This window comes from Camelina sativa, chromosome 20 (assembly GCF_030686135.1).
Source record: "Camelina sativa cultivar CO46 ecotype springtype chromosome 20, ASM3068613v1".
In the NCBI taxonomy this organism is placed as follows: Eukaryota; Viridiplantae; Streptophyta; class Magnoliopsida; order Brassicales; family Brassicaceae; genus Camelina; species Camelina sativa.
The window spans coordinates 29,674,535-29,694,735 of NC_141899.1; the positions used below are offsets into that span (position 1 = coordinate 29,674,535).

At 34.4% G+C, this 20,201-nt stretch overlaps 3 protein-coding genes and 1 pseudogene across 6 annotated transcripts; 1 reads left to right on the forward strand and 3 right to left on the reverse strand.

The window, feature by feature from the left end:
- Positions 1–1,940: 1,940 nt before the first annotated feature.
- LOC104771567 (casein kinase 1-like protein 7) lies at positions 1,941–6,242 on the reverse strand. Of its 2 annotated transcripts, none has more exons than XM_087504661.1 (14): positions 5,098–6,242; positions 4,958–4,998; positions 4,645–4,714; positions 4,375–4,523; positions 4,176–4,271; positions 3,986–4,056; positions 3,818–3,879; positions 3,666–3,729; positions 3,478–3,562; positions 3,248–3,374; positions 3,075–3,160; positions 2,917–2,980; positions 2,703–2,827; positions 1,941–2,613 (listed from the first exon to the last, which is right to left on the reverse strand). In XM_087504661.1, exons 1-14 carry the CDS (start codon positions 5,171–5,173, stop codon positions 2,308–2,310), a joined length of 1,422 nt encoding a protein of 473 aa, XP_087360787.1. In that variant the 5' UTR covers positions 5,174–6,242; the 3' UTR covers positions 1,941–2,307. The 2 variants fall into 2 exon arrangements, with proteins under 2 accessions (XP_087360787.1, XP_087360786.1); XM_087504660.1 differs by having other exon boundaries at positions 1,941–2,616.
- Positions 6,243–7,723: 1,481 nt separating this feature from the next.
- On the reverse strand, positions 7,724–10,380 carry LOC104771568 (ABC transporter I family member 21-like). 3 transcript variants are annotated; one of them, XM_010496110.3, is made up of 7 exons: positions 10,113–10,380; positions 9,756–9,916; positions 9,589–9,640; positions 9,365–9,501; positions 9,181–9,267; positions 8,803–9,085; positions 7,724–8,149 (listed from the first exon to the last, which is right to left on the reverse strand). In XM_010496110.3, exons 1-6 carry the CDS (start codon positions 10,258–10,260, stop codon positions 8,825–8,827), a joined length of 846 nt encoding a protein of 281 aa, XP_010494412.1. In that variant the 5' UTR covers positions 10,261–10,380; the 3' UTR covers positions 7,724–8,149; positions 8,803–8,824. The 3 variants fall into 3 exon arrangements, with proteins under 3 accessions (XP_010494412.1, XP_010494413.1, XP_010494411.1); XM_010496111.3 differs by having other exon boundaries at positions 7,724–8,161; XM_010496109.3 differs by lacking the exon at positions 7,724–8,149 and having other exon boundaries at positions 8,665–9,085.
- Positions 10,381–12,632: 2,252 nt separating this feature from the next.
- On the forward strand, positions 12,633–16,999 carry LOC104772778 (uncharacterized). Its single transcript, XM_010497352.3, has 8 exons — positions 12,633–12,935; positions 13,560–13,626; positions 13,765–14,636; positions 14,743–15,327; positions 15,411–15,443; positions 15,688–15,932; positions 16,020–16,107; positions 16,196–16,999. Exons 1-6 carry the CDS (start codon positions 12,930–12,932, stop codon positions 15,916–15,918), a joined length of 1,794 nt encoding a protein of 597 aa, XP_010495654.2. The 5' UTR covers positions 12,633–12,929; the 3' UTR covers positions 15,919–15,932; positions 16,020–16,107; positions 16,196–16,999.
- A 1,248-nt stretch (positions 17,000–18,247) lies between these two features.
- Positions 18,248–19,687, reverse strand: LOC147919583 (uncharacterized; annotated as a pseudogene).
- Positions 19,688–20,201: the final 514 nt, after the last annotated feature.

Below are 20,201 nucleotides of genomic sequence, written 5' to 3' on the forward strand. Positions count from 1 at the left end.
ATTTTGTTAATTGACTAAGACGGAACATAAGTTTGAAGAGATTGAATCCTAAACCCTATACTCCAATACCCTAAAGGCCTAAACTACTTGAATTAAAATTTAAATGATAGCTGGTACATTTGTACTTTAATTTTATTTTGATGATTGTTATATATATTGATTATTCTATGAAACAATATTTCATATCTATTTTTTATTTTGTATTTGTAATTGTTTGTTGTCTAATATCAATTTCTATTATAATTTATGTGTATATATAACAATAAAATATTATTTTTTGACATCAACAACAAAATATATAAAGAAAAGGAAATGCGTTTTTAAATTAAAAACCATTAAATTCACCTATTTGTCATCGAATTCATCTCCACCTGCAGCCTAAAGAGTTATGTATTCACAATATTAGTAAAGCAATGACTACTGATTTCAAAAAGTTATAACAATTAACCCTGTTAATAAAAAATACCCTGGATCCATTAGTCTTTTGCGAATCAACATTAGTGTTAAAAATAATTTTATCACTTGGCCATGTAATTTTTGACTCCAACAGTCCAACAACTTCCCGAAGATAGTAAATATCAGAGCTAGACCTAAATACAGTTGATTCTGAGTTAAATGCAGACTTCACAAAAAATGTTGGATTGATTTGTTTGCCCATGCCGGAGAAGGAAGAGGTGGATGTGGAAAAAAAATGTTTGATTGATTTTGTTTTTTTGCCCTATTTCTTTTTTCTATTTTTTATGATTAATAAAAAAAAAAAAATCAAAACTAGGGTTTTTGGTCATTAAACAAAAATGTTGGGTTAATCTAGTTATCCAATCCGATTGAGAGTTATTCTAGTTATTTTCCCCTAAATTTGTGTCAAACTGGTTTATTTTCACTTTTATATATTCAAAATAAAATAAAGTCTCGAGTGTTTGTAGTTTTTTAAATGGTTTTTGGTTTTAGATTTTTTTTTTTTTTTTTTTAGTTTTTGATTTTTGGTGTTGATTTTTGTCTATTTAAAACCTTTGGTAGTTTGTTTTGATTTTGGTTTAAAACCTTGAATGGTAGTTTGTTTTGAATGGAAGAAACCAAAAAAATATGGATTTTTAGTTTTTTCTTTTTTTCTCTTTTGTTAAAAAATTCTTAAAACACTCTAAAACTAGATTTTCTATTTTTTAGGAAAACATGTTTTTCAGAAAATAGCTACAAAATAGCCTTTTACAAAACCTAAAGCTAAAAAGTACTTCAAAACCAACAGCCATTTAAGGCCTAAATGTAAATTATGTATATGAGTATATATCTATGCATAAACAAAAAAAAATAGTAACAAAATTTATAAATATTAGTAATAATTGAAAACTTAATAAATATTAGTAATACTTGAAAATTTAATAAATTATATCCTACTATATTAATTGGGAAGTACAAATATGAAACTAACCTTAAAATGTGTAAAAAATTACATTCACTTGCCATTAAAAAAGTTTAATTAATCAACTGATCTTTATTAATTATTAATAAACAAAAAATTGTAGACATATCAATTTAAATAAAATCTACAAAAGTAAATAAAACCTATTAGAATCTAAACTAATTCGTATTTGAAAAAAAATATATTATTAAAAAATTAACAGCTAAGATTTTAAAAATGTAATTTAATAAAATCTACAACTACAAATTTTATCAACATTTTCTACCAGAACAGGTTAATTTTTTTTTCAAAAATTTAATCGAATAAAATCTATATCAGTTCCGTTAATAGCTTAGATTTTAAAAATTAATATATAACATAATAACAAAATAAATTATTACAATTTTTTATCAAAAAAAATTCAGTGTGCAGTTTTCTGGGGGTTAGTACCTAGTGAAGATTGAAGCCAAATTTTCACAATTCTTATTTCTGACTCCCCAGAAAAACAAGAGTTTTTGGTTGGTTGTATTAAAAACAGACGAAAGAACAGTTGATTGTTTTGTTTATTCTTATTACCAAGCCAGTAAGTAGTACAGACAGACAAGGTCCGAAGTATTCGAATATACGGATAGAATTTTTCAACCGTTTTTACATGGGAAACTCTCTACATCTTATGATTGTTATATTTTTGTCCAACACATCACGATTACATAAACGGTGGTGGGATACATCTCTGCAAGCTGAATCTGAAATTACCTGTAAAGATCTGAGGATTTCATCAGCTCAAATATATAATAATATGAATTCTCTCTCAAAACCAAGATTCTCTCATCTTTTCTCTCAGAGGTCATTCTATGTGGGGGTGATTTTTCATGGAGTTTGCTGTATCTCTCTCTCTTCATCATTTTCCTTTATTTCCGAAGAGAGAGAAGCTCGAAGCTTCTCAGTTGATCTTCCCGAGTGTTTCTTGAAGCTGTTGCTCGAGAGAAAGACAAAGTCTTGGATTCATATCCAGCTTGCATTCTCTGGCTAGTCGAAGGACGGCCATTACCACTGCCACTGCCACCACCGCCGCTTGATGATACCAGACGACTTGAAACTCGGCTTTCGCTTGGTCCACCTGCAGAACTTGGCCTGGAGCTTGAGGCAGCAACGGCTCTCCTAGAAGAAGATGTTCTGTATCTTGAGGAACTGTTTGGTCTTTCAGAGTCTCCTTGCTGCTTAAAAAAGAATTACAATTGAGTCATTCTGTATAATAATTAGTGGATCAGATCAATGAATGCGTTGGTAAAGTAAGATTTTTTACTGTCTGCTTAGCGAAAGGTCCATCATCAGAGTTTCTTGATCTGGAACGATCACGTGGCGAAGAAGTTGTAGTCGGGTGTCTTCGGGAGAATGCCTCCACTGCAGCCGGAGTTTTATAACGGGGTTCTTTTCAGACACAGAACATAAGTTTGGTGTGAGGAATGAATGTGTGTGGTTCTAAAATTTCCAACAGAAGCAGGAGGAGAATAATTTACCTGCGATCCTCTCTTGTCTTCCAATGGGATCTGCGTTGAATCCTGGTTTCGCTGTTGTATGATGCTGAAAAAACCGAAAGATATACCTTTACGTTAAGCACACAGAAACACAAAAGCCAAGAGAGTAAAAACGTAAGTAAGCGATTTTCAATAATCACCCTTGTTCGTGAACTAGAACCAGCGCTGGTTCCGATTTGAGGATACTTTAGGACTGTCCAGTCAAATACATAATCGAATTGATAACCTGTAAGAGTTTATACAGTTTAAAATATGAGACGAGAATGGCTTGAAACAGTAACTTTTTTTTAATGAAAATGATGTTAATGCGAACCTTCTCGGATGAACAAGTCGCGGAAAAGTCTTTTAAGGTAAGAGTAATCAGGTTTGTCATCAAAGCGTAAAGATCGGCAGTATTGGAAGTATGAAACAAATTCAGACGGTTGGTTTTTACACAACACCTGCATCAAAACATTCCGTTAACATTCTAAGCTCAGATGGAAAAGCTAGACTACCAACAAACGCCAAAATAAAAATCATATAGGATTGTCGAGTAGTTGTAACCTCTATTGGAGTTGATACTTTCTTCTCGCTGATTCTGTCATACTTCTGCTTCTTTGTCCCCGCCTTTAATCCCTGCCACGGTAAGCTGATAGCCAAAAAAAAAAAAAAAAAACAGAAAGAGTTTAAAATTTGTTCAAGAAAATATAGAGAAGTTGGAAGACAAAGTCGGAGAAGCTGTAGACTCTAACCTTCCTTTGATAAAATACATAAGCACATAACCAAGTGATTCTAAATCATCTCTTCGACTTTGTTCTGTTCAAACACCAGCAAAAACTAATTAAGTATTTTGACGGGAAAAAATACCCAAACTACATATAATACCACAAAACAACACTCTTACCGACTCCAAGGTGAGTGTTGACACTTGCATACCGAGCTGTCCCAGTGAGATTTTTGTTTTCTCTGCCACAATATTTGAATTTTCCTTAAGTTCACGCAAATCAAGATGCAAAAATACCAGATCCTTGAGTAAGGATATGGGAAAGGAGAAAACACAGCATACTCTTACCTGTAAGGAATGTGCTTGTGAGTCTGAAGGTCTCTGTATTTCTTCCCAAGTCCGAAATCAATGATATACACCTGCGATAGAGAGAAATTAGCTCAGAAGATTGAAGCAGAACCCGCCATCACGATAAATTTAATCTATGAGCATAATATGTCAAAGCACAAGCTTTTTACAGAAAGAAAGATTATAGCACCTGATTTGCTTTGCGTCCAAGTCCCATTAAAAAGTTGTCAGGTTTTATATCACGGTGAAGGAAACCTCGAATATGCATATATTCAACCCTGTTAAGCTGAAACACAAACAGATAAAACAATCTCCCCCATTACAAACGAATTCATCTATTCAGAAAACGTAAGAGTTGGAAACCAATTAGCAGATACATATAAACTCACTAATTGGTCGGCAAGCATGAGAACAGTTTTCAAGGTGAACTTCCTGTTGCAGTAGTTAAACAAGTCTTCAAGGCTAGGACCTAGTAGGTCAATAACCATCACGCTGTAGTCACCTTCAACTCCAAACCACTTGAGGTTTGGAATACCAGCTGCAAAAAGAAAGAAACATAACAAAAACTATTTAGTTATTTGCAAAAGAAGCACATATAATCATCACGAATCGAGAAATTTTTCTACTATGATATAATGCTAGTTGTAATTGATACTTACATCCTCCTTGAAGCAGCATATACAACTTTGACTCATAATGAAGCTGGGGGTGCTTGGTCTTCACATTTTCCTAATAATTGAAATCATAATAAAAGGCATCAGAATGGAGAATTAAAAAAAAGTAAAGAAGCAAATCCAAAACCACACCACAACAAAGCTCATCTTAATGACAGAATGATTCAAGAAAGCAAATCTCTTCTCATTGCCTTCATGTGACAAGAATTTTTTTATAAACAACAACATCACATGAAAGTTGCAGTTAAACTAAAAGAACATCTTTTTATGTTATTGACAAATGAGGTAAAATATTTACCAGCTTGACAGCAACTTCTTCTCCTGTTTGAACATTTACACCTACAAAAATCAATCAAACAACATATTTGTTAACCCAAAAATCATAAAATTTACAAACAAAAAAAACCCGAAATCAAATCGTCCTCATCACGGTGCTACCTAGATAAAGTTCTCCGAATGATCCACTACCAATTTTTCTTCCAAGCTTAAATTTCCCACCGATCACAAGATCCATCTTCTCCGATCTCGACAATTCCCAGAATCAAAAAAAAAATCAAAAGAACCCTCTTTTATTTTCCCCTCAATTAGCCCCTGGATCTGTTTTCCAATTCAGCATTTAACTCCCCTCAGATTCACGAATTCAACATCCAGAGATCGATGAATCCAGATTCCAGAAGCCAATTCGCAATCAACGAGCTTCAAATACCAGAAGGTCCAAAACCATCGATTGAACTCAGAACACTTCAACCTAAGAGACCCGATTGCCAAAATTGATTAAAACCCTAATCAGAAACGAAAAAAAGGCACAAACTTTGAGATTGATTTGACCCGGGAATTGGGTACGAAATCGGATTTTCGTCGAACGACGAGAAGAAGATTTTGGGTAAATTAATACTACGAAGAGGGACGGCGAGAAGAAATTGAGATTTGTGACAATTTTTTTTTTTCGCCTTTTTTTTACACTTTAGAAAAAAAGAAGATTTTTTTCTTTTTGGGTAAGTTAGGTTTTTAATTATTTTACAGTCGGATAAATTAACAAAAATATCCTGATTAAGGTTTTGTGAAGGAAACAAAACAAAACAAAAGTTGTCGGAAGAAGGAAACAAAAAATAATACGGTGGTTTTTTTTTTTTTTTTGGTTTTTTAATATTGAGAGGTTAAGCGTAACATGCTCTAACAGATTGGTTAATCATGTAAATATTTTTCCGATAATAATATTTAATTTATTTTAACTCTTTTCTAAAATTTTTTAGATTACTTTAATATTTTATATTATGCAGTATTATGATTGGTTAAACTTCTTAAAAGTAAATACTTCTTAATCTCCTATATAATAAAAGAGAAGTACACGATTTTTTTTGTAAACTATATAACACTAGGTTAGGACCCGCCCGATGTACGGGTTTAGAATTTTTAAACTAAAATTAAATTTAACAAAGAATATAAAATAAATATTTTTAGTAAGTACAACCTATCTATAAAACTAAATTGATACACAGATTTGTCAAATATGATATTTGGTGTAAATAGTGTGACTCTACGGTTGAGACTATTAATCATGTTTTCTTTGAATGCCCTCGCTCGTGTGAAGTTTGGGATTTATCTCCGACTATGGTCTTGTCAGAGGGTTTTCCATATGAGTCGGTGTACTCGAATTTGGATTCTGTTTTCTAGAGAGGTGTCTCTCAACAGGGTGATCATGATCAACTTTTTTAATTACCATGAATTTTATGGGCAATCTGGAAGACCACAAATAAAAAAGTTTTTCAAGGTTTAGAGATCGAGACGAATGATATAATTACTGAGGCTTTGGGCGATAACTTAGCTTGGGAAGAGGCACTCTCTTTTACGGCAGTCATGTCAGCTCCATCTCCGTCTTCGGATGTCCAGGTTTCTTCACCTGGTTGTCAGATTGATGGTCCTAGGAAAACAACCAATGTGCATTCAGGATTGGGCTGGTAGTATCGCGTTGGTGAGGAGCAAACCTTGTTGTTGGGGGCCAAGTGTCGAGAGGGTAGGGTTTGATTTTAAGCATCTTAGCATCACACCAATGTCTAGGTTGTTAGATAAGGCTAGATCTAGAGATTATCATTAGGCATGCTAAGAGATTAGATGTCTTGTTTGATTTTTGACATAAATGATCTGTTGCTTAATGCTTGCTTGTATAAGTTCTTTGCTATGTGAGAACTAGTCTAGAAATTTATGAGCTTGATTATTTTTGCCATGAGAGTGGATTTAACATGTTCTAGGAGATCATTGTCTAGAGATTAGCTCAAGTTGTTTGAGATTTGTTGACCAAGTTAGATGACCATAACCATTAGTCCAGCCCATGAATCCCTCCTCAAGACCTTCCTTGTCTATTGATTTCCTAGTTTAAATCATGTTTTTTGCATGTTGTTTGATTTACTTTTGTCTTGCTCTGTTTTGTTTACATTGCTCTGTTTCTCGCATTTATTCAACTCGACCCTGTACTCGATCGAGTGCGATCGAGTGCTTGCTCGAGCTCATCCCCATAATTCTTGTTTATGCTTTGTGTTTGTCCTGTCTCATTTCCTGTTTCATTTTAGTTGCATTCCTGTTGCATTCATTTAGTTTTCTGTTCAATCATGTTCATTACTTGCCTTGCATTAGTTCTTTACTTGTCTTGCATTACTATAGTTTCTGTTTCATTGCATTGTTGTTTAGATCATCATGTTCTATTGCATTTAGTATCATGTTCTTAATAGCTTTTACTTTTTGCATTTTACATTCATCATTAGGTTGTTAGTGACAAACATCCTACATATTTGGCTTAACTTAGACAAATATTCATATCCTGATTGCTTGCATACACTCATTTAGGATTGACATCTCTTATACTACAACAACATAAGGGTAATTGAAACTCCTTGCATTCCACCTGTTCACCATCATCACATCATATCTCATTCATCATCCATCCACCATAAAAACCAAGTTTCAGTTGGCTAACTCTTTGTACTACCCTATTACTTATCTAACTAGGTTCAGACCCGCACGTACGTGCGGAATTATATTTGTGTTAATTTTTTTAAAATTGGAAAACTTTTCACGTAAACTTTTACTCAGACCTCAATGAGTGATTTTTTTTTGTCAACAAAAGATTAGCTCATAATAGCCAATATGATGGAAATTTTTGTACAAACAAGACATTATGCGGAGAAGTACGCGCTTGGCATGCCAAAGAATCCGCATTTACATTTGCATTTCTAGAAACAAAAGATAAAGAGAAAGATGAAAATTCCTCCCTGTCACTCTTGATGTCGTTGAGATATGTCGAAAATGCTGGCCAGTCATGAGGAGAAGACACCATCTTCACCAAGTCTGAACAGTCCGTGTAGAAAGCCACGTCACGAAATCCATGCCCGATCATACAGCGCACAGCCCACAGGAAAGCTTCGACCTCGGCATGCAAGGGAGAAAGACTCCGTCGAAAATTCTTAGCCCCCATGATTGGCGTCGGATCCTGAAGCTGCGTACAAAGCTGCATGAGTGATATATATAAGAACAAATTAAGATATAATTTAGATAAGGGATACTATATATATTATTTTAAACTAATCCAAACATTTCTAACTGTTTGTTTAGGGATGTAGAATTAAATTTGGATTCAGCTTCATTTTCATTTATTTCACGTATTTAACCTAGATGTATATACAAAGGTCAGGTGTTAAATAAAAAAAAATAATAACAAAAAAGAAAAATTAAGTGACTCAAGATCAAAGAAAAAACCACTACATCAAAAGAAGTTTTACAAATTTGGTGCCCCTAAAATACCTATAATATTTGGCGCCTAAAACCCTTGCTTTACGGGCTTTACCGCCGACAGACACACGATTTAGTTTTTGTCAAAACAACATTGAAACAACTCAAAGTTGATTCACATGCTTAACTGGAGACGAAACTTATAGTCAGTAGTATTGTGATTTGTGAAAGCGTGTAATATCCGACCTATCCACACCAGAATTTGGACATAAGCAGTTCAACTAACGTTAAATAATAATTTGATTAAAAACATAGTTTTACATAATTTCTTTCATTTGTGTGAAAAATGATCGGATTCTAAAAAATGAAGTACCATAGAGAAAAACAAAGGCATAAAAGTGGAAGTGCTCTTATTCTTACTATCTCTTATAGAAGTTAAGATTCATCGGTAATACGCCATTTGTCTAGAGGACATAAATGGAGACGTAACAACAGGTTTCTTCTTCGTCTTCTTCTCGACTTTGGTTTCAGACCGGAGCCAAGATTCAACAACAGAGAGCAGATTTGGTGAGGTTTTGAGATCCTTGATATCATCCAGTTTGGCCGAGAGTTTCAGTTCTCCTCCATGAATGTAAGCTAGATGACTAGCCCATGTCTCTAGACCGTCGAAAATATGAGTTGCATATACAATTGTAGCTCCTCTCTACTCAAATATAAAACAAGAAAATTAGCATTTGATGTTTCTAACCATAAGCTCATAGACATCTAAAGTCTAAGTGGATCTACTGAATGGCTTACCTGTTCGCATTCTTCTTTAAAGAATTCCAACAAATCCATCCTAGCAACAACGTCGAGGTCAACAGTAACCTCATCCAGTAATAATACCTACGATCATTACAATTTTAAGGATCAGATGTATGATAAACAATAAAACACAGACCATGATGTGTAAAAAAAATCAATCTTTGGTTGTGTGTATTACCTTGAAAGGATGTAAAAGACCCATACATATTTGCACACGACGTCTCTGGCCATCAGAAACCTTATGCATACGCCATTGAAGATTGATATCAAGAAGATCAATCAACTTCTCTCTTCTCACAGGATCAATCCCTTCAACTGAAACACATAACATACTAATAAGCACAAAGAAACAATTCACCATTTTCCAAAAAAAAGCTCATACTAGGATCAGAGAATCCCCACCTCCAAATATCATATGTTCTGCTGAGAAATCTCCCTGAAGAGGAATGTCACCCTAAACATTTCCAAAAAAAAAAAACAAAAAAATATTCTCAGATCAAACCTTTGCAGTGTTTTTTTTTTTTTTACAACTCATGATCTCATAAGAGAGTACAGGGTTAGTCACTCACAGCAGAACCAGCGGTTTTACTCCATGATCCTCCAAGGTAAGACAAATCACCACTACAAACAAGCTCTGTATCATGAAATGCCGAACGATCAAGCACTTGTACAACGTTCTTTCCTCCAACCATATGCTTTCCAGCCAGAATCTTCAATAATGTAGTTTTCCCTGTTCAATGAAACCACACAACTACGATCATCATCTCTTGAACCAAATCGAACACTATTAAAACAGAACCACACGAATCACATTTCTATATTCGTCAAAGCCCCCAAATCTATCTAGTTTCGATTCATAGATACAGAAACAACCAAAGATATCAAGAAATCGAAACGATTCGATCATTTGTTTTTTTTTTTAATACCAGATCCATTAGCACCAACCAAGAGACAACGAGATCCCGCGGAGAGATCGATGTTGAAATCGAAGAAAATAGGATCCTGGACATCGTAAGAAAACTGCATTCCGCTAACCCTAATCGCACCGCCACCATTTTCACCGTTCACCGCCATTTTTTCCGATCGAAACAGTCAGATAGAGAGATTAGTAGTATATATATCCCTTGTCTGCTGTTGTCCTTTAAATACGTTCCGTTTAAACGTAGACCTGATCAGCCATTAGATTACGGCCACGTCATGATCTTTTCTGTCCATTAGATTTAAAAATATTTTGGTCTTCCTTTGATACGTTTAACCAGCAGAACGCTGCCACGTCACTCAATGATTCTCACCGACACAGATCAAAATGACATCGTACTGGTTAGACAGAGGGACATGTAATTTGGTACAACAATTGAACTAGGGCAAAATTGTAGGTTGAATTGCGTTACCTACACAAAAATGTAAATTATGGATTTGCAACACTTTGACAATTTAGAGAAAAATAATTTGAAACAAATGTCTTTTTTGATATTTACTATATGTAGCCAATTATATCAAGTTAGTATTAGACCCGAACTACATACAAGAAAAAAATAGTTTTAAAGATGAAAATCTAATAAAAATTAAACATAATATATTTACACGTTTGTCCAAATATATATATATATATATATATATATATATACTAATGATATAATAGTGAAAAATACTTAGGGGTGAACCTCTCCATTCACCTCCTTTTCTCTCAGCCAATCAGAATCTTCCATCTAATATTTTATTTCAAAAATAAATTTAAATTAAATTAAAAAGCAAACCAAATTAAGGAAACAAATTCTGTATACTTTTAATTAAGGAAAGTTAAATATTGGCTTGGTTTAGATTTTTACACTTAGAATAAAATTATGTCGGTTTGGGTTTACAAATGAAGTGGTTAGGGTTTAGATTTTACAATTAAAACGAAATTATATGTCGGTTTGGGTTTACAAATGAGGTGGTTAGGGTTTAGATTTTACAATTAGAACGAAATTATATGTCGGTTTGGGTTCACAAATGAGATAGTTAGGGTTTAGATTTTACAAGTAGAACAAAATAATATGTCGGTTTGGGTTCACAAATGAGTTGTTAGGGTTTAGATTTCACAATTAGAACGAAATTATATGTCGGTTTGGGTTCACAAATAAGATGGTTAGGGTTTAGATTTTATAAGTAGAACGAAATTATATACGGTTTGGGTTCACAAATGAGATGGTTAGGGTTTAAATTTTATATATGTCGGTTTGGGTTTATTAAAGTGCGGTTTAAGTTTTTTAATTTTATAATAATGTATAAAGATTTTATTGCCTTATTTTATTAGGGGGTGAATGGAGAGGTTCACCCCTAGGAGTGAATCCAAGTATTGTTCTATAATAGTAAATGTACTAATAATATAATAGTAAATGTACCATTTTGTAACTTTGATATCATGTACAATACAATCGACAAAAATGAGTCTTAAAAAATGAAAATAAACTCTGTTATGCTGATGTCATTTATGGTAATTTTTTTATTGCATTACAAAAAGTAAGAGAATGCAAAGTTGGGAATGAATGGACATGTTCATTAGCCCTCACAATGAATAGTGCTAGCATATATATATCTTCTCTTTGTTGCCCTTTTCTATTGAATATCACTTCCATCAGATCTAACCATCACCATTATTGTTTTAGCTAGCTCTCTAGCAGAGCTAGCGCTGAATTTTTTAGGGCTACAAGCCAAAAACAAAAACAAAAAAATTATATGCAACTCTAGAATTCGAACCTGCATTATTGACATAGTTTCACTTTAACTAGACCACTGGCCTAAGGGAAACTTTATCAAAATCCGGCCGGAATTTAATGTTAATATTAACGGCCGCAAGCCAGTGCTTGACTTGCTTGGCCTATTGGCCGGCTCTGCTCTCTAGTGATCATCATCGATCACCGTCCTCTTGATGAGTAACAAACCCATCCTTTCAATGAAACCTATTAACCAACAATGACAACAATAAATGTTAATAAGCAAAAAAATTTGTAAAAGCATTTGAAAACCTAGTAAAGCACAAAAGAGTATTCAATGTAAAAGTGGCTAAATATAAACAATTAAAATTAGGCTATTTACCTTGTCATCCACCACTATTAAATCAAGTCTATCCACATTCTTCTCCAGTTTATCGTGATTACATAATTCAATAGAAAGGATTAGGCTGAAATCAAGCAGATGGCAACCACAATAATACCTGAAATCAAATTAAAAAAAGGAAAAATTGGAAATAAAGGACATTTTTTAAAAAAAATATCCATATACACTTGGTTTTTTTAGGTTTGGTCATATAGGTTTTATAATAACCAAAATCCAGTTTTGCCCTCAATTTATAAAAAACTTAAAAAAGAAAAAATGTATAAAGTTAATATATAATTAATCGTTAAATTTATTTCCTAAAATAATCAGAAAACAAAACAAAATCCTAAACCTCTAATTGGAAAAGAGAGTTCACGAAATCGTAATTTACCCAAACCCTTTTCCTTTCTCTTCTTACATGTTTTACGAAATCGTAAAAAAAAAACAAACTTCGGTGATATCGACAGCGGCGGTGACTGGGTTCCTCTTGTGGTCGCGATTCATCAATGGAGATGTGTTTTTATCCTCGTTTTTACTCATCTGGGCAAAGCTTCGGTGATATCGACATCTGGGCAAAGCTTCGGTGAAATCGTAAAAAAAAAAACAAATTTTGGTGATATCGACAGCGGCGGTGACTGGGTTCCTCTTGTGGTCGCGATTCATCGATGGAGGTGTGTTTTTATCCTCGTTTTTACTCATCTGGGCAAAGCTTTATGTTTGTTTCGTCCTCCTTTTTATTTGTCTTCCTCTTGTTATTGCGAATCATCAATTTTTAGTTTCCTCCCACTAATCGCTCAATTTTGTTTGCTTCTCTTCACAACATATTAAAATTTTCAGCATATTGTAGTGCAAATCTTTGTAGTTTTATCATATTGATTTCGTTAGTTTTACAAGTATCAATTTTAGTTGCATGTTGATTTTTTATGCTCTTGATTTAACATTACTTCTTCCTCCATGTTTGATCTTTAGTCGATAACTTCCGGTGAAAAGTGTGAATGTTTAATGGGTCAATTTCTTAATTTTACCAAATCGGGTAAACAAATTTCTGAATTATAAAAGACATCTTGATATTTTAAGCTTTAGAAATCTCAATTTAGTTAGTTTTAAATTTCTGAATTTTAATTGCATTTAGGTTTCTTGTGCTCTTTATTTTACATTCTTTCTTCATGTTCTTGTTTTCATTTTGTGTGAATGATTATTAGACAAATGTGTTTGTGTTTATTTGACATGTCAGGTGCACTTCGATTTAGTTTCTTGGTTCTTTGATTGTAATAAGTTTTTATTTGACATGTCAGGTGCACTTTGATTTAGTTAGCTTCTACATGGATGAAAAATCAGGATCAATCGGGATGATAAACGAAGGTACTTTCATATATTTTGAAATAATAAATTAACTCATGGTAATTGTGATTCTTGATTATTGTGATTCTTGTCATGCGAGCTATACTTAACAACTCTTAATCTTGTGTTTGATTTAATTTTTCTTAATCTATTGTTCAGGCTTTGAAAAGGAGTATCCTAAAGGCATTTTCAAATACGGTGATGAACCACAAGTGAAGCAGATAAACAATAGCTGCAGAATGTCTATCTTAACAAGAATCAAGGATGCTTTGCCAACAGAGTATGAGCAAGTGAAGAGTGATCCTGTGTTTTCAAATTTGTTTGCCATCTACGAGAATGGGTTAGGGTACTCTGCGCGTTTTATACATAGCATTATGTGTAGGCAGTTGATCACAAATAAGAAACATGAGCTTTGGTTTGTGTTTGGAAGGAAGCCAATGAGATTTTCGCTGCAAGAATATTATGCAGTCACTGGACTCAAATGCAAGGATGATTTCAGGTTAGATTTGAAATCTTGGAATGAAGACAGTTGGAAGAAGGATAAAGGTTTTTGGGCTAGACTATTGAAGAGAGATAGGGAGATTACCATTAAGCGGCTGATGGATGTGCACCTAGTAGAAGCTCCCAAGTGGGAACCTGATGACAAGCTAAGATTTGTATATGTGTGCGTCATAGCTGGTTTGGTAATGGCTAAAGACGAGAAGAAAAAGATCCCTCTCTCATACATCAAGTTGGTGATGGATCTTGATAAGTTGAGAGCTTATCCTTGGGGTTTGCATTCTTTTGACTACCTTGTGACTTCGATCATGGACACAAGAAAGGAGTTGAAGAAGACCAACAGTTATATTCTTAATGGCTTCTCCTTTGCACTTCAAGTATGGGTTATGGAAGCAATTCCAGTGGTTGGAGAGTTGTTGGGAGAAAAGATCAACAAGGAATTCACAAACGGTGCTAGATGTTATAACTGGAAGGGAGCTGCAAAAGTGTCTTATCAAGACATTATCATCATAGAGCAATCGTTTGGACCAAAGGTTAGTAATTAATTTTCTCTATTCTTCTTTAATTGTCATGGTCTGAATATGGTTCTGTTTTTTTACTATTGCTTAACCAAAATTTTTGTTACTGTTTTTTTGGTAGGATATCGTCTATCCATACATCTCGAGGTCAGGAAATTTTGACATAATCGATGATATAGAGTTTTTTAGGCATGATGAGATCGATGATGTGGGAGTCAAAAACGTAAACGACTTGGTGCGATCTGGTTACGGTTTTAGAGACCATGAGTGGGGTCATGTTGAATCTAATGATGTTGAAGAAGAGAAGATAGAGGAGGTTGTAAACGAAGATGATCATGTTGAAAAGGAAAGTGATGGAGACAATCAATTGTCTGGGTTGGAGAGTAGCGAGAAGAAGGAAGATGTAAATGTGGGAGCATCAAGCACGAAGAAGAGAAAGACGAAGCAGATTGATCATGGTGCAGAGAGTCGAAAAATGCAACTCCTATGTCAGCGAGCCGCAACGTCGTTCACTCCTGGTTTTGATGAAGAAATAAAGTCATTCATTAAAGGTATGTTTGAAGCTTCTTTCAAGCCTTTTAAGGAAGAAATAAGCCAGCGATTGAAGAAGGTGGAGGAGGATGTATCAGAAGTGAAGGAGATACTATCGACTATAGCATCAACTTCGACACAAGCCACACCATCATCCTTTAAACCAAAAGATGTGGTAAGTCAATAAATAATTTATATGCTTTGGTGTTGTATATGTAATGATTTTGTCAAACTTATTGATTCTTATTTTTGAAACAGGGGAAATCACCATCCGTTCAACCAAAGAGTTTGGTACGTAAAAAGTAACTTGGTAAAAGTTGTCTTCGTTTTAATGTTTTGGAAATCGGTTATGTTTTTTTTTTGTTTTTTTCTTAAACATTCGGCTTTGTAAGTTTTTTGAAATTATTTGGCTAATTGTAAACTTAAATATTGTAATTGTCTTTGTGAACTTTATGTATTGTATTGTAATCATTAAACTTTGTTTGGATTTATTTGTTTGTAAACATTAAACTTTGTTTGATCTTTTCATTGACAGGAAGATAACTTTCTTTTCGATGATTTGTTCACCAAATCGGGGGCCATAGACCTTAATATTGAAAGTCAGGATTTATTGGGCACTCAAGATTTCTTAGCGAAAACAATAGGACATCTTTCGCAAAAACCATGTGTACCTGGAGTTGATCCTCCAATAGATGCGGGAAAGTATGACGAGGATGCTGATTTGGTTTTCGTTTCCGAAGTTAGATGGAATGCTTTGGAAGCATGACAAAGGAATCATAGGTACGTGTTCTTACAAATTACTATATTTTTAATAATTGTCCAGATTTTAAAAATTTTGGCTTACATATTACTATTTTTTTTCCACAGTTACGAGCAACTTAAGTTGGGTCCATCGGTAATTAATCATGAAGTGCTCGACCGTGTCATTACTCACTACAAGTGGCTGCACAATCAAGTGAGTATAAACTTGATTTTTTCAATAGTTAATTTGTTCATTATTTTACCATGGTTAAATTTAAATTTCACTTTTATTTGTTTTCAAGGAAATGGATGCGATGATGTATTTATTCCGGGAGAAAACATCTTTAGGTCAAATGAAGTCAGACCGTGTTGGTTTCATGAATTGCATGTTCAGTGAGAGAATCAAAGTGGAATACACCAAGTACTTGAAGACAAAGCGGCAGCACAAATGGGATAGTAGACTTCTCGAGTATGCTAATGGTGAGTTTCCTTCTCACGGAAAGATAGGAAAACAATGGGGTACAGATGTTGACAGGATATACGCTCCGATTTGCGTCAACAGCAACCACTGGATTTCTGTTTTCGTTAACTTCGTCTTAAGAACTGTTGAAGTCTTCGACTGTGCTGGACACAAGAATAGAAGGTATGTCTAGTGTTTCGCAACGTGCGTCCCAAGGATTTTGAAAGAAATTAATGCAAAGGTGAATGGAAAAGCATCTCTTTTGACACCATATGAAATCATAGACATGAAGATGCTATCCGATTTGAATAAGTCGCATAGCGATTGCGGGGTCTATGCATTGAAATACATCGAGTGTCATATGCAATCTCTAAGTTTGGATTTGATGAGCGATGAGAACATCAAATATGCGCGCTTGAAGATTGCTGTCGATCTGTGGGAAGCTGCAAAGGATCCAATATTACTTGAGCGTATGAAGAACTATGTCCCTCCAAAGTCTGAGTCTCACCATATCGAAATTGACTGATTTGTTTCATCTTTTTTAGTATGTCTTTAGTTTGACACATTCTTTTTTTTGTTTTAGCATAATATATGATATGATTTTTGTTTTTTGTTTTAGCTTAATATATGATATGACTTTGGTTTTTTTTTTTTTTTCGCTTAATATATGATATGATTTCTGTTTTTTGTTTTAGCTTAATATATAATATGATTTTTGTTTTAGCTTAATATATGATATGATTTTTTGTTTCATCTCTATAGGATGTCGATGGTTTTTTCACCAATTCTATCAAACCAATAAACATACTTTTAAGTCTGGCTTAACACCAAACCGGACTTTCTTTAATTTTGTTTAATACCAAAATCTCACTTCCTTTAATTTCGTTTAAAACCAAACCGATTTTCTTTAATTTGGTTTAAGAGCTAATCATAAATTACAAACTTAACCCGATTCTTTACAAAGAAACACATAAATCCCAAATTTTAAGAAACCTAATATCGACCTAGTACCCTATCGATTGCGAGAAGAAGATGAGCAATGTATCAAGCAATTCGACTGGATCAAATAGTTCCCGTTCAAGAGTAAGAGTGATTGGTGTTCCAAGGTGATGTTGGTGCGGGGAAGGAATTATAGCACTTATATCAAAGTCTGATCCCAATCCTTACCGGAGATACTATAGCACTTATATCAAAGTCTGCATCAAACAAGGTAAATTGATTTGTTTACACGTTTTGTATATTTTAAATTTTTGATTATAACAGTTGGGATTCTTGTAGCTTAGGAACAATGATCACACCTTTAAATGGGTTGATGAGGCTTTAGTCAACGAGATAGAGACACTGACTGCAAAGAATGTTGAGTTTGAGAAGCACCTGAAAGATTTCAAAACTGAGAGATTGGAGTCTGAGAAAATAGTTTATGAGAAGATGGAAAAGGAGATATTTGAGAAGATAGAGGATGCTTTGGCTGAAGCAAAAGCCAGCAATAAGAAGATGATGGTGATCTTAGTGATATTGTGCATGCTCATGATTGGATGCAGCAAATTACTAGGTTGAGCGTATGAACATGATCATGTTTTCTTTTTGTTTTTTTTGAAATTTGTTTGCTTTTTTCCCTTTTGACCTTCACCTTCAAATTATGGTTTGTTAACCTATCACAATGATCATAATGTTTTGGCCGAATTTGTTTGTGTATGATAAAGTTTAAACAAAAAGTAGAAATGAATAAATCAACCATAAATTGGGAATAATGAAATGTATAAGTCAGTCTTGACAACTCAAGAGTAGAGTTTAAACAAAAACTAGAAATAAAAAATTCGACCAGGGTGTCTTCTTGAAAAATAAACTGGGAATGGTTTAAAATCATAACAAAGAATAAAACAAGCCACCTTACCTATATTGGGACATCACATGTTGATCGGTTGTGTTCTTCTTTACCACAATGGCTACACTTGTGTCTCTTTGACGATTGTGATTGTTGAGATGCTCTTATCTTGTCTTCCACCGTTTCATGTCTTCGTTTCCTTCGTCTACCAGGGTGTCTTTTTGATTCAGGTGGTAAAACTTTTGCAGCCTCAACGTGGTCAGGGACGCCTCATTCGTTCTCTGGAATACCTATTGGATTAACAATCTCCTCATAGTACTCTCTCCAACTGGTAGTACTATACATATCATCAGCATATGGATATAGATCATTGCCTATATCAAAAGCTCCTTTGATGGCGTGTCTGCAAGGGAGTTTGCCCATTTGGAACTTCCCACATGTACATGTCCTTCTCTCCAAGTCAACCACAAAGTCTACCCCATGCGCTTTGACCTGTATTATGTTTCTTCCAATCGGATAACTTTTAAAGTATTTACCTTTCACTATTCTTCTTGACATCTTTTTCTCCACCTTAACAGTTAAAGGATCTTTCTGCTTGGCAATTAATTCTCTTCGCTCAAAAAACCAGCGTGTTAACATCTCTCTGATGCTGTCTAGTAAAGGGATTACTGGATACTCTCTAGGTGATCTCAAAGCTGAATTGATCCACTCTGCAGCATTGTTTGTGTTCTGGTCATATCTGTATCCAGGGAAATGGCATCGAGCCCATTTTTTAACCTCAGCATCCTCTAGGTACTCTCCAATCGCAGGACTGATGTTGCAAATGTCTCCGAAAATTTTTTGAAACTCAGCAACTCTATAAGCTATAGACGCTCTTAAAACCAAATCAGCCACACCCCTTCCCTTGTGATATGTAATAACATTACCAATCAAGTGGTGGATGCAAATACCATGAGTAGACAATGGATAGATTTTATCAAGTGATTTGCTAATTGACACATGCCTATCTGAAAAGAAAGATAAATCTTTCTCATCTCCAATAACAACCTTTAGTTGCTAAAAAAGCCACGCCCATGAAGAATCATTCTCAGAATCAGCAATTCCAAATGCTATTGGATACAAATTAGAGTTCCCATCTACTGCTGTAGCAACTAGTAGAACTCCTTTGTATTTGTTCTTCAAAAATGTTCCATCAACCACAATAACTTTCCTCATTCCCTTGTAAAATCCTCTTATTGACTGACCAAAAGACATAAACAGATATTTGAATCTACTGTCGCAATCAACTTCATAATTTGTATAGGTACCCGGATTCGCTTCTTGTATCATGTACAAGTATTTTGGTATTTTACCATAACTCTTCTCAGGGATTCCTCTAACTTCATTCACTGCATACTCGCGAGACTCCCATGCCTGAGAGTAAGTTAAATCACAACCATACTCTGTACGAATAATATTAATGATATCATTCGGTTTAGGCCCTTCCAATACACCCTCATAATTCTGCATAATGAGATGTCCAATTGTTTTAGCTGAAGGTGTCCTACAAAATTTCTTCTTCTTCGAAGGAGCACAAGTATGGTCCCCCACAAACTTGTTGATCTTGAAATACATAGACCCATTTAAACACTCAGCACGAAGACTCCATTTGCAAACATCCTCTATGCAGCGTATACACCAGAATACTGTATCAGATTTTGTAACCCTGCAGTCACAGTTGTACCTCATAGCATACAACTCCATTGTTGCTTGTAACACTTCCTTGCTTTTGAAATATTGACCCTTCCTTATGCTCACACCTTTCAACGACGTTCCAACACCATAACCGTCGTTTTCGTCGGATGTTTTCTTCCCTAAAACATCCCTCCGTTTGGCATCATCAGTACCCACAAATGTATAAAGGTTTTCATTCGGTCTACCATCGCCATCTTCAACACTTGAAACCCCTGGTTCTTTATTCAAATCCAATATGACTTTGCTCCCAACATCCTCAACACCACCTTTGAATGTCACACACAAATTT

Excerpts from the sequence above, each read along its gene's own strand:
- LOC104771567 (XM_087504660.1), bottom strand. The coding sequence starts at position 5,173 with ATGGATCTTGTGATCGGTGGGAAATTTAAGCTTGGAAGAAAAATTGGT. Across the intron at positions 4,999-5,097 it reads ATTCGGAGAACTTTATCTAG|GTGTAAATGTTCAAACAGGA; the intron begins GTAGCACCGTGA and ends TGATTTTTGTAG. Across the intron at positions 2,617-2,702 it reads GACCTTTCGCTAAGCAGACA|CAGCAAGGAGACTCTGAAAG; the intron begins GTAAAAAATCTT and ends TTCTTTTTTAAG.
- LOC104771568 (XM_010496110.3), bottom strand. The coding sequence starts at position 10,260 with ATGGCGGTGAACGGTGAAAATGGTGGCGGTGCGATTAGGGTTAGCGGA. Across the intron at positions 9,917-10,112 it reads GGTTGGTGCTAATGGATCTG|GGAAAACTACATTATTGAAG; the intron begins GTATTAAAAAAA and ends TTCATTGAACAG. Across the intron at positions 9,086-9,180 it reads TTAAAGAAGAATGCGAACAG|AGAGGAGCTACAATTGTATA; the intron begins GTAAGCCATTCA and ends ATATTTGAGTAG.
- LOC104772778 (XM_010497352.3), top strand. Across the intron at positions 15,328-15,410 it reads CCTTTAAACCAAAAGATGTG|GGGAAATCACCATCCGTTCA; the intron begins GTAAGTCAATAA and ends TTTTTGAAACAG. Across the intron at positions 15,444-15,687 it reads CCGTTCAACCAAAGAGTTTG|GAAGATAACTTTCTTTTCGA; the intron begins GTACGTAAAAAG and ends TTTCATTGACAG.